Source organism: Scyliorhinus canicula, chromosome 2 (assembly GCF_902713615.1).
Source record: "Scyliorhinus canicula chromosome 2, sScyCan1.1, whole genome shotgun sequence".
Lineage (NCBI taxonomy): Eukaryota > Metazoa > Chordata > Chondrichthyes > Carcharhiniformes > Scyliorhinidae > Scyliorhinus > Scyliorhinus canicula.
Window position 1 is genome coordinate 85411018 of NC_052147.1, and position 12392 is coordinate 85423409.

The 12392-nt window shown below is 41.8% G+C and overlaps 1 protein-coding gene across 7 annotated transcripts in view; it reads left to right on the forward strand.

Moving 5' to 3' along the window:
* Nucleotides 1-11127, forward strand: part of paplna (papilin a, proteoglycan-like sulfated glycoprotein) — a 324761-nt gene extending 313634 nt beyond the window's left edge. For 5 of the 7 annotated variants that reach the window (XM_038781791.1, XM_038781758.1, XM_038781798.1 and 2 more), the window contains 2 exons: nucleotides 5496-5709; nucleotides 10460-11127. In XM_038781791.1, the coding sequence (XP_038637719.1) occupies nucleotides 5496-5677 (182 nt within the window). In that variant the 3' untranslated portion in view covers nucleotides 5678-5709; nucleotides 10460-11127. Of the gene's footprint in view, nucleotides 1-5495; nucleotides 5718-10459 lie in introns of all 7 variants that reach the window. The other 2 variants (XM_038781766.1, XM_038781804.1) reach the window with 2 other exon arrangements.
* The last annotated feature ends 1265 nt before the right edge of the window (nucleotides 11128-12392 follow it).

Here is a 12392-nt window from a genome sequence, read left to right on the forward strand (position 1 = left end):
CCACCTATACCTTCCTCCAGGTCATTTATGTAGATCACAAACATCAGTGGTCCGAGCATGGATCCCTGTGGAACACCACTAGTCACCCTTCTCCGTTTTGAGACACTCCCTTCCACCACTACTCTCTGTCTCCTGTTGCCCAGCCAGTTCTTTATCCATCTAGCTAGTACACCCTGAACCCCATACGACTTCACTTTTTCCATCAACCTGCCATGGGAAACCTTATCAAACGCCTTACTAAAGTCCATGCATACGACATCTACAGCCCTTCCCTCATCAATTAACTTTGTCACTTCCTCAAAGAATTCTATTAGGTTTGTAAGACATGACCTTCCCTGCACAAAACCATGCTTCCTATCACTGATAAGTCTATTTTCTTCCAGATGTGAATAGATCCTATCCCTCAGTATCTTCTCCAACAGTTTGCCTACCACTGACGTCAAGCTCACAGGTCTATAATTCCCTGGATTATCCCTGCTACCCTTCTTAAACAAAGGGACAACATTAGCAATTCTCCAGTCCTCCGGGACCTCACCCGTGCTCAAGGATGCTGCAAAGATATCTGTTAAGACCCCAGCTTTTTCGACCCTCGCTTCCCTCAGCAACCTGGGATAGATCATGTCCATTAACCATGAGCCATAATCTTGCCTTTACCTTTCATTTAGAACATAAGAACTAGGAGCAGGAGTAGGCCATCTGGCCTCACGGGCCTGCTCCGCCATTCATTGAGATCATGGCTGATCTTTTGTGGACTCAGCTTCACTTTCCGGCCCGAACACCATAACCCTTAATCCCTTTATTCTTCAAAAAACTGTCTTTATCTTAAAAACATTTAATGAAGGAGCCTCAACTGCTTCACTGGGCAAGAAATTGCAGATTCACAACCCTTTGGGTGAAGAAGTTCCTCCTCAACTCAGTCCTAAATCTACTTTCCCTTATTTTGAGGCTATGCCCCCTAGTTCTGCTTTCACCCGCCAGTGGAAACAACCTGCCCGCATCTATCCTATCTATTCCCTTCATAATTTTAAATGTTTCTATTAGATTCCCCCTCATCCTTCTAAATTCCGACGAGTACAGTCCCAGTCTAGTCAACCTCTCCTCGTAATCCAACCCCTTCAGGTCTGGGATTAACCTAGTGAATTTCCTCTGCACGCCCTCCAGTGCCGGTATGTCCTTTCTCAGGTAAGGAGACCAAAACTGAACACAATACTCCAGGTGTGGCCTCACTAACACTTTATACAATTGCAGCATAACCTCCCTAGTCTTAAACTCCATCCCTCTAGCAATGAAGGACAAAATTCCATTTGCCTTCTTAATCACCTGTTGCACCTGTAAACCAACTTTCTGTGACTCATGCACTAGCACTCCCAGGTCTCTCTGCACAGCAGCATGTTTTAATATTTTATCATTTAAATAATGATCCCTTTTGCTGTTATTCCTACCAAAATGGATAACCTCACATTTGTCAACATTGTATTCCATCTGCCAGACCCTAGCCCATTCACTTAACCCATCCAAATCCCTCTGCAGACTTCCAGTATCCTCTGCACTTTTTGCTTTACCACTCATCTTAGTGTCATCTGCAAACGTGGACACATTGCACTTGGTCCCCAACTCCAAATCATCCATGTAAATTGTGAACAATTGTGGGCCCAACACTGATCCCTGAGGGACACCACGAGCTACTGATTGCCAACTAGAGTGAGATTGCCAACAGTTTGCCTACCACTGACGTCAAGCTCACAGGTCTATAATTCTCTGGATTATCCCTGCTACCCTTCTTAAACAAAGGGACAACATCCCCACTCTTTGCTTTCTATTAATTAACTAATCCTCTATCCATGCTGCTACTACCCTTAATCCCATGCATCTTTATCTTATGCAGCAACCTTTTGTGTGGCACCTTGTCAAAGGCTTTCTGGAAATTCAGATATAACACATCCATTGGCTCCCCATTATCTACCGCACTGGTAATGTCCTCAAATATTCCACTAAATTAGTTAGCCACGACCTTCCCTTTATGAGCCCATGCTGCGTCTGCCCAATGGGACAATTTCCATCCAGATGCCTCGCTATTTCTTCCTTGATGATAGATTCCAGCATCTTCCCTACTACTGAAGTTAAGTTCACTGGCCTATAATTACCCACTTTCAGCCTACCTCCTTTTTTAAACAGTGGTGTCACGTTTGCCAATGTCCAATCCGCCGGGACCACCCCAGAGTCTAGTGAATTTTGGTAAATTATCACTAGTGCATTTGCAATTTCCCTCGCCATCTCTTTTAGCACTCTGGGATGCATTCCATCAGGGCCAGGAGACTTGTCTACCTTTAGCCCCATTAGCTTGCCCATCACTCCCTCCTTAGTGATAGTAATTATCTCAAGGTCCTCACTTGTCATAGACTCATTTCTATCAGTCACTGGCATGTTATTTGTGTCTTCTGCTGTGAAGACCGACCCTAAAAACCTGTTCAGTTCCTCAGCCATTTCCTCATCTTCCATTATTAAATCTCCCTTCTCATCCTCTAAAGGACCAATATTTACCTTAGCCACTCTTTTTTGTTTCATGTATTTGTAGAAACATTTACTATGTGTTTTTATATTCTGAGCAAGTTTACTCTCATAATCTATCTTACTCTTCTTTATAGCTTATTTAGTAGCTTTCTGTTGCCTGCTAAAGATTTCTCAGTCCTTTAGTCTCCCACTAATCTTTGCCACTTTGTATGCTTTTTCCTTCAATTTGATACTCTCCTTTATTTCTTCAGATATCCACGGTCAATTTTCCCTCTTTCTACCGTCCTTCCTTTGTATTGCTATAAACCTTTGCTGAGCACTGTGAAAAATCGCTTGGAAGGTTCTCCACTGTTCCTCAACTGTTTCACCATGTCTTTGCTCCCAGTCTACCTTAACTAGCTCTTCTCTCATCCCATTGTAATCTCCTTTGTTTAAGCACAAAACACTAGTGTTTAATTTTACCTTCTCACCCACCATCTGTATTTTTAATTCCACCATATTGTGATCGCTCCTTCCGAGAGGATCCCTGACTATGAGATCATTAATCAATCCTGTCTCATTACACAGGACCAGATCTAAGACCGCTTGTTCCCTCGTAGGTTCCATTACATACTGTTTTTTGGCAACTCATCGAAAACCTTTTGGAAATCCAAGTACTGACACCATTTTATCCACCCGACAAGTTACATCCTCATAAAAATTCTAAATTTGTCAAAATCAATTTATCTTTTGTAAATCCAGTGAGTTTGATCATACTTTGATATTCTAAGCTTGTTGTTAAGACATCTTAATAATAGAACCTAGCATTATCCCAACTACTGATGTCTGGATAACTGATGTAGTTCCCTCTTTTTTCTCTCCCTCCTTTGTTGAATAGAAGTGTTACATTTGCGAACACAGATCCCACAGCCGACTTCAACCTTGCTCACCAACATTGGTCACTCCTCAATTGTTTCCGCACTGACCAGGGCCTTTGTGCAGCAAATCGGCACAAGTGGAGTCTTGCAGGGGGCCTGGACTGCCGCTGTGGTGCACCCCAATCAATAACTCACATCATTGAAGATTGCCCCTGACAGAATTCAGCAGAAGCTCAGATAGCTCCATTTAGCCACTGTGGAAGCTATTGCCTGGCTTTTGTGATTACTGCACATGCTAAAAAAAGTTGCTAACTTCCAATCTGTAAAGATCATTCTAGAATCAAGAGTATTATGGAAAATCATAACCACTGCAGTTACCTAGGAGAGGTAAAGCTGAATATAATCAGAATACTTGTGAAAGCTAATGCAGTGGCACTAACCATGTTGCTGAGGGTAGAATATGGATGAGGGAGCTCGTTTTAAACTAGTAATTGAATGCATATCTGATTCAGCAGAGGCACTGGGTTGAATCTTATTGTGGGCTATGGGACTGCAATATGGGCTGATGAGTGGATTTCATGCTCGTTATTCTAATTGGCTGCTTGCAGGCTCTTGTTATAGCCAGCCCAATCAGAGGGCCGGCAGCTCTGAAGTTTCAGCAACGCCTCTAGGACAGGCGGGTGCTGCTAAGTCAGGTAGGAGACCGTGTGAGTTTGGGCAAGTAAGTAAATTAAACATTTAGGGGTCAGAGGGGAAATACCTTCCAGGGGGTGGTGGATTGTTGGGGCACTGAGGCTGCCTTACCCACCCATAATTCCAATGACCATCCCTTCCCCATGAAGCCGGCAGCCCCCCTCCACCCCAAGGGCAGCACTTCACTATCATCAAAATGGCAACAACCATGTAAAGTGGCCCCTACTTGGACTTCAATTATCCAAATTGTCTGTCTCCTTTGGAGCAGGCAGCTACTCCACCGCACAGCTTGCGGAAGCTGTCCTGATGTGGCTCCCCACCATTTTACTGGCCATTACATCTGTGCTTAATCAGCTGAATTTATTTAAGGTTTCAGCAATGCTCAATTTAATCTCAGTCTCCTGGTAAGGAAGACAGAGAGAGCAAAATCAGCCAAGTCACACTGCTATTCAGTGACCCCTTCTTGGATATAACCTGTCAGTGAACAGATTCTCATAACCAATAGCCTGGCGTTGCTTAAAGGTAAGTAATATGACTACTGTATATAAAATTTGCATTACACACAAGTGGTGTGGTTGGTAAAGAAAATTCGCACACTTCATTTCAGCTATACAGGTTTTACATGATCCTTTACGCTTGTTATTTTATGGGTTACAGAAACGGGCCTTTCAACTGCATAAGCAATTGGAGCAAAGTTCGGAACTCTTATTTGTATTAACCCAATGTATCAAGTCACAACTGGAAAAAAATCTGAAGGAGCAAATAGCCCAGGATTCCCATTACTATTGACTTTTATTCTTACAGAATTATTAGTGAGTCATTACAGCATAGGATGAGGCCATTAGCCCAGAGTCTTCCATTGAGGATGTTGAACTTATTTAAGCCACACAGCGGGTGGATGGGTGGCCTGGTGGTTAGCAATGGTGTCTCACAGTGGCAGGGACCCGGGTTCAATTCCGGCCTTGGGTGACCGTGTGGAGTTTGCATTTTCTCCCCGTGTCTGCATGGGTTTCCTCTGGGTGCTCCAGTTTCCTCCCGCAGTCCAAAGATGTGCAGCTTAGGTGGGTTGGCCATGCTAAAACTGCCCATTAGTGTTCAAAAGGTTGGGTGGGGTTACAGGGATAGGGCGGAGGAGTGGGCCTAGGTACAGTGCCCTTTCACAGGGTTGGTGCAGACCCGATGGGCCGAATAGCCTCCTTCTGCACTGTAGGAATTATATATTTTATGCCCTGTTTGATGACAACTTCCCTGACTCAGTAAATGCTATTTTAACTTCATATGAAATTGGTTCTCAACCTTGGGATTGGTGGCAAACTGGAAGCTAATTTCGGTATGTTCTTTACACAATTGTGAAATAGAGTTGCTAACATGGTCAGATGAAAAGGGTCAATTTTTGTTACATTTAAAAGTATTTTGACCTGATAATTTTTTCAGCTGTGGAACCAGTGGTGCAACCTACAGACCATGATTCAGTGTGTGTGGATCAACCAGAACTGGCTAATTGTGATCTGATAGTACAGGCCAATCTCTGCTCCAATCAGTACTACTCCAGCTTTTGCTGTTCAAGTTGCTCCAAGCACTGGTCACGAAACCAGCATCTACAACAGCAGGGATAATGGTGGCGTGTGTGGGGAGCTGTGGGATTCAGGTGATGGGGTAGAAGTTCTGTTTTTCCCCTTTTTGTTGCTTGGATGTGGTGATTAATAGATGTTTTCAGGCAATATCTTAAAGTTAACAACACTGCTGGCCTCAGCTGTCCGCCAAAACAGTGAATGAAAGGAAACATTGGTTGACATATTATTTTGCTTAGGAATTGGGGTCCATCTTTAACAGGTAGAAAATTGGAGAGCCCTCAGTAAAATACTCTTGTATTTGATTTAATAAACAAATCCTCAGTACTTCTCCAACCATGAGCACAGCAAGAGAAAAACTAAAGTTTAAAATAAATGGATCTACGATTTCCAACTTCACTACCTTTCTTCTCATTCCCTTCTCCTTCCTTGTGCTGAAAGAAGCAGAGAATTCAGCTACTGGACTAGTTTCTGTTACTCCATTGTGCCTCAACCTAGATCAGTGTTCTTCAAGCTTTTTCTCCGGGGACCCATTTTTACCAACCGGCCAATCTTCGGGACCCAACCTGGCCGACCTTCGCGACCCACGTCGGCCAACTTGCGCGACCCACCATTTTCTCTCACCTTGTTTGCTGCTGACAAAAATGGAGGAAATGGTTTTGGGTCCCTCATACACGCTCCTCCAATGGAATACGCTCCTCCAATGGAACCTGTTGGATGAAGGTGAAGCCTTCCTGTTTGGGAAAGCATGGAGTTCTGTCCAAAGTTCTGCATATTTTTCCTGTAAATATTTATGAAATAAACCCCCCCCCCCCACCCCCCGAACTTGTAAAAAATATAAAAAAATAAAATGAGTAAAATAAATGAAACCGCCCCCCCCCCCCCCGAACTTGTAAAAAAAATTTAAATGAAAAAAATGAATAAAATAAATGAATAAAAACCACTTTTAAAAAGAACTTTTAAACCAAAAAGTTGCAACCGTTTTTTAAAAATAGCGGCCGATTATCGGCGCGCATGTGCATTCTGCGAACATTTTTTTAAAAATCGGGCGCATTGCGCATGCGTGCACGAGCCAAATTTTAACATGTTCGCTCCATGGCCCTCCCGACACCCGCCCACGGATCGCGCCCCCGACTTTGAAGAACACTGACCTAGATGATCAGTATGAGTTTTGGTTTCTCAGTTTTTGCTCCCTACTTGTTGAATGGCCCAGATCTGAGAATTAGCCAAAATAGCAACTAAATGTCTATTTCTAAACATGAGAATCTTTGAAGTCAGGGTATCATGTAAGGTTGGAAGTATGCTTCAAACTTTTATCAGCACAATAGAATCAAAACGGCACAGAAAAAGTCAAATCAATCAATCCCTGCTAAAGAACGTATTCTACCATTCTGCCCTTCAAACCTGCTGCACCATTAGATATCATGGCCAATCCGATTATGGCCATAACTCCGCTTCCCTCCCTGTTTCCCATAACTGTGGACTCCCTTGTCAATCTAAAAGTTGTCTAACTCAGCTTGGAATACATTGAATGACCCACTGCTCTGTGAAAGAAAATTTCCAAAGACTTACAATCCTCAGAAAAGAAATTCCTCATATTTTGTCTTAAGACTACAAGAAATAGTCGGCCATTCAGCCCCTCAAAGCCTGCTCCGCCATTCAATAGGATCATGGCTAATCCGACATTTACTCTGTCAAGCTCCTTAAGAATCCTACATGTGTCAATGAGATTGCCTCTCATTCTTCTAAATTCCAATGAGTCCCAACCTGTAACCTTTGCTCATAAGACAATCCCTTCCATACCGGCATCATCCGAGTGAACCTTCTCTGAACCGCTTCCAATGAAATATCTATCCTTAAATAAGGGGACCAAAATGGCTACAGTATTCCAGATGCGGTACCTTGGACAGTTAGTTGCAAGACCTCCCTACTCTTAAATTCCAACCACCTTGAAATAAAGGCCAGCATTCCATTAGACTTCCTGATTACCTGCTGCACTAGCTTTCTGTGTTTAGTTCATAACTACGCCCAAGTCCCTTTTGTGTGCAGCTTTCTGCAGTTTTTCACCATTTAAACTGTTCTTTTGTTCTCCCTTCCAAAATGAACAACTTCACATTTTCCCACATTACTCCATTTGCCAACTTTTTCCCCCACTTACTTAACCTATCAATATATCTTGTGTACTGCTTGTATCCCTCTCCATTGTAGTCCCAGCACTGATCCCTGTGGAACCCACTGGTTACAGGTTACCAACCTGAAAAAGAGCCCCTTATATCCACTTGCTGTTTCCTGCCCATTAGCCAATTCTTTGTCCATGTCAATGTACCACCTCCAACACCATGAGCTCTTATCATATGCCGTGACCTTTTGTGAGAGCCCTCAAATGGAAGACCCCTTAGTTCTAGATTCCATGAGATGAACCATCCTCTCAGTATTTACTCTATCAAGCATCCATATATGTTTCAATAAGATCATTTCTCATTCTTCTAAACTTCAATGAGTATAGTTCTAACCAATTTGACCTTTCCCCATAAGACAACGTCTGTTGAATTCCTGTGCTCTACCCAAAACGTTAACTTATTTTTTCTTTAAGTGCTCCATTTTCAGCATTTTGCTTTTATTCAGATTGTCTTCCTTCCTTGTAAAATATTGCCTGAAAACATCCTCCGTCCTTTGATTGGATTGCCTCACATGCATGTTTTAGCTTCACCAGCTGTATTAATGCCATCTTAGTTTAGTTGCATGGCTGATGTGTTTTCTTATAAATTAACTGTTTCTCAGTTCCTTTTTTGTGGTTTTTCTATCCCACATCAATTTGAACAGCTATCCTGATAAATCTGTTATCATTTTAGCTTTCATGGCAGGCTCTACATGAAATGGAATTAATAATGTATAATAGGATTGTGTTCATTTATTAGAATATAGTGAATTATTATAAGGCTCGTTCTGTGCTACACATTACTTAAAAACTGGGAGGAAAATGCCAATGCCCTTTTCTCCCCATCAATCTGACTAAAATTGTAATATCTCTGAAGGGAGGAATTTCTTTTGTGCATCAATTACTAGAGAATAAGATGCAGTACTTTTCTCTCCAATCAGGTTTCACTTCATACATAGAACATAGAACAGTACAGCACAGAACAGGCCCTTCGGCCCTCGATGTTGTGCCGAGCAATGATCACCCTACTCAAACCCACGTATCCACCCTATACCCGTAACCCAACAACCCCCCCCCCCCCCCCTTAACCTTACTTTAATTAGGACACTACGGGCAATTTAGCATGGCCAATCCACCTAACCCGCACATCTTTGGACTGTGGGAGGAAACCGGAGCACCCGGAGGAAACCCACGCACACACGGGGAGGACGTGCAGACTCCACACAGACAGTGACCCAGCCGGGAACCGAACCTGGGACCCTGGAGCTGTGAAGCATTGATGCTAACCACCATGCTACCGTGAGGCCCCTAAGAGCCCCTAAGAGCCCCTAATACCTTTGAAATAAACGTATTTTGTTAAAACAACAGCTTCTAACTTAGTATTGGTTATAGTTGTTTCCTCCCTATAGGATACCTTACAACAGGTCTTCCATCAAACTATAATAAAAGCACATTTATCTCAACAGATTTTTACTTCCCTTGTTAACTTAATTCTAAATATAACATTTACTGCAATGTGCTGAGGGTGTCAAACTACTTGAAAAAAATCAATTGATCCATTTAGTAATTACAATATTAAAGCAAAACAATTGATTCATTTATATTATTAGTTAATGTCCTGAAGCAGGTTGTTAATCTAGAACAGGTTGTCACATTTATTTTATTGAACACCTATCCTGCAGAGCTCTTTGCAAGAGCTATTCAAATAGTCTCACTCCCCTGCTCTTTCACCATCACCCTGCAAAATTTACCATGAACAAATAAATATTTTACCTGATTTTCCTATTGAATCTCTACTGAATCTCCTTCCACCTGTCTTCAGGATCAGAACAGCTTGGTGTGTAATCTTCTTTCTCATTTCCTCCAGTTATTTTGCAAAATACGTTATTTTGAAGAAGTTTCTCCATCAAACCCCCTCATAATTTTGAAAACGCATTAAATTTCTCTTTGTGCTTCTCTGCTCCCAGACGATCTATCCTAACTTCTCCAACTCTTCCACATAACTAAAGTTCATCATCCCTGGTACCATTCTAGTAAACGTTCTCTGCACTTTTGTCTGAAGCCTAACCAATGATTTATAATTTGTCTTTTGTATATACCTCTATAAACCTAATGATTTCAATGCAGCCTTATCAACTTCAAGGATCTGTGTATGTGACGCTCAGATCTCTGTTCATGCATCCCAGTTAAAATGTACCATTTAGTTCATACCGTCGTTCACGTTTCCCTCCAAAATGCATCATTTCACAATTCTTTGCATTAAATTTCAGCTGCCAGGTATGTGCCCATTTCGCCAGTGTACTCGATCAGCAATTGATCCATATACAAGTGCAAATGTACTATTTTTCTCTTAACTCAAACCTTTGCTTTACTTGCTTTGCCAGAATACAGCAAACATGTTGACAAACACAACCAAATGCACCAAAGTGACCTAGCTTCAGTCAGTGAAGACACACGGGTGGAAGTGAAGCATATTTAACATTCAACAGTTCTAAAAATGTATACATTTCCACCATTTAGCATTTCTCCCCTCCGAGACATTTGCAGGCCGGGTGCAGGATTGTGTGGGGCTGTTTAGTATTGATATCGTTTTTCTGCGGGGTTAAACAATAAGCACTCTGCATAATACAAAGAAGGCATTTCTGATTGGAATATTCTCTCTATTGTAGGTCCATTATACTGGCAGTAGCATATAAAGGTGTACTGTAGGATATGAACAAGAGATGCTGCTCAAGAAACATTTGAAAATTATCACAGAAAAGGTGACCAGCATACGTCCGATTATAAGAGCAGTCATACTCGCCTTTCATTGTGCAAATAGAAATACCTGTATTCTTTTTATACTATTGATGTACATAATAGTTTCAGAATTACAAGTTACTGCACATTCTTATAAACAAATTGTTAATATAGAAAATACAATTTAACGGTTGTGAACTTTGCTACTTCCAAAGATATATGTGAGATTTATCTGCATTCAGACTTTATTTTTGTGTAAAAAGACTGGAGTTTTCAAAGGCCAAATGATAACAAGTTGGACAAACTCAGTAAATTATCAGATAGATTTGCTGTTGGACCTTACTGTTTTGGCCTTTGAACTGGTGTTAAGTAGATAATATTGTACATAATACTTAATACAATAACTATTTTTCACTTAAATCCAGAATCACATTTATTAAGGACAAGATGTTCATGTAAAAATGTATATTGTGTGTTTATTGACACATTTCCAAGAATAGCACACTAATGAATTAAACAATTCATATTGAACCAGTGGTCTTTTTATATTTACACAAAATGGCAAAATACAATAAACTACGGATTGAGGAAACTAAAACGTTTTGGTGCTGGCAGAATCTGTTATAGAAGGTGCAAGTTAAAGTTGTACTTAAACGGCAATGTGCAAGATCCATCCAGTGCCACCAGCTAATAGGGGAAGTGGATTTCCTCCTCAGGATTAATCATGCGCATAAACCTATCTTACACAAGAAAGCTTTGATTATTCACTCCGATATTCAAAAAGGGTGGTAGAGAGAAAGCAGTGAGCCTAACATCTGTTGTGGGGAAAATTCCATTATCAAGGACTTCATAGCAGAACATTTAGAAAGCAGTGGCAGGATCAGTCAGAGTCAGCATGGATTTATGAAGGGAAAAATCATGCTTGACAAATCTGTTGGAATTCTTTGAAGAGGTAACCAGTACAGTTGACAAGGGGGAGCCAGTCGATGTGATATATTTGGACTTTCAGAAGGCGTTTGACAAAGTCCCATATAAGAGATTATTGTGCAAAATTAAAGCGCATGGGATTGGTAGAAATGTATTGAGATGGATAGAAAACTGGCTGGCAGAGATGAAACAAAGAGTAGGGATTAATGGGTCCTTTTCAAATTGCAGGCAATAACCAGTGGGGTACCACAGGGATTGGTGCTGGGACCTCAGCTATTCACAATATATATTAATGATTTGGATGAGGGAACAAATGTAACATCTCAAAGATTGCAGATGATACCAAGTTAGACGGGAGGGTGAAATGTGACGAGGATGCAGGGACCCTACAGCAAGATCTGGATAGGCTGGGTGATTGGGCAAATCAATGGCAGATGCAGTATAATTTGGATAAGTGTGAGTTATTCATTTTGGAAGCAAAAACAGGAAGGCAGATTACTACCTGAATGGTTGTAAATTGGGAGAGGGGAGTGTGCAGCGAGACCTGGGTGGCCTTGTGCACCAGTCGCTGAAGGTATTTCTGCAGGTGCAGCAGGCGGTAAAGAAGGCGAATAGTATGTTGGCCTTCATTGCGAGAGGTTTTGAGTATAGAAGCAGGGATGTGTTGCTGCAATTATACAGGGTCTTGGTGAGGCCGGACCTGGAGTATTGTGTGATGTTTTGGTCTCCTTCTCTGAGGAAGGATGTTCTTGCTCTCGAGGAAGTGCAGTGAAGGTTTACCAGACAGATTCCAGGAATGGCGGCGGGATTGTCACATGAGGAGGGATCGACTATGTTGGGATTGTTCTCACTGGAGTTCAGAAGAATGAGGGGGAGGGGAACTCATAGAGACTTATAAAATTTAACGGGACTAAACAGGGTATGCAGGGAAGATGT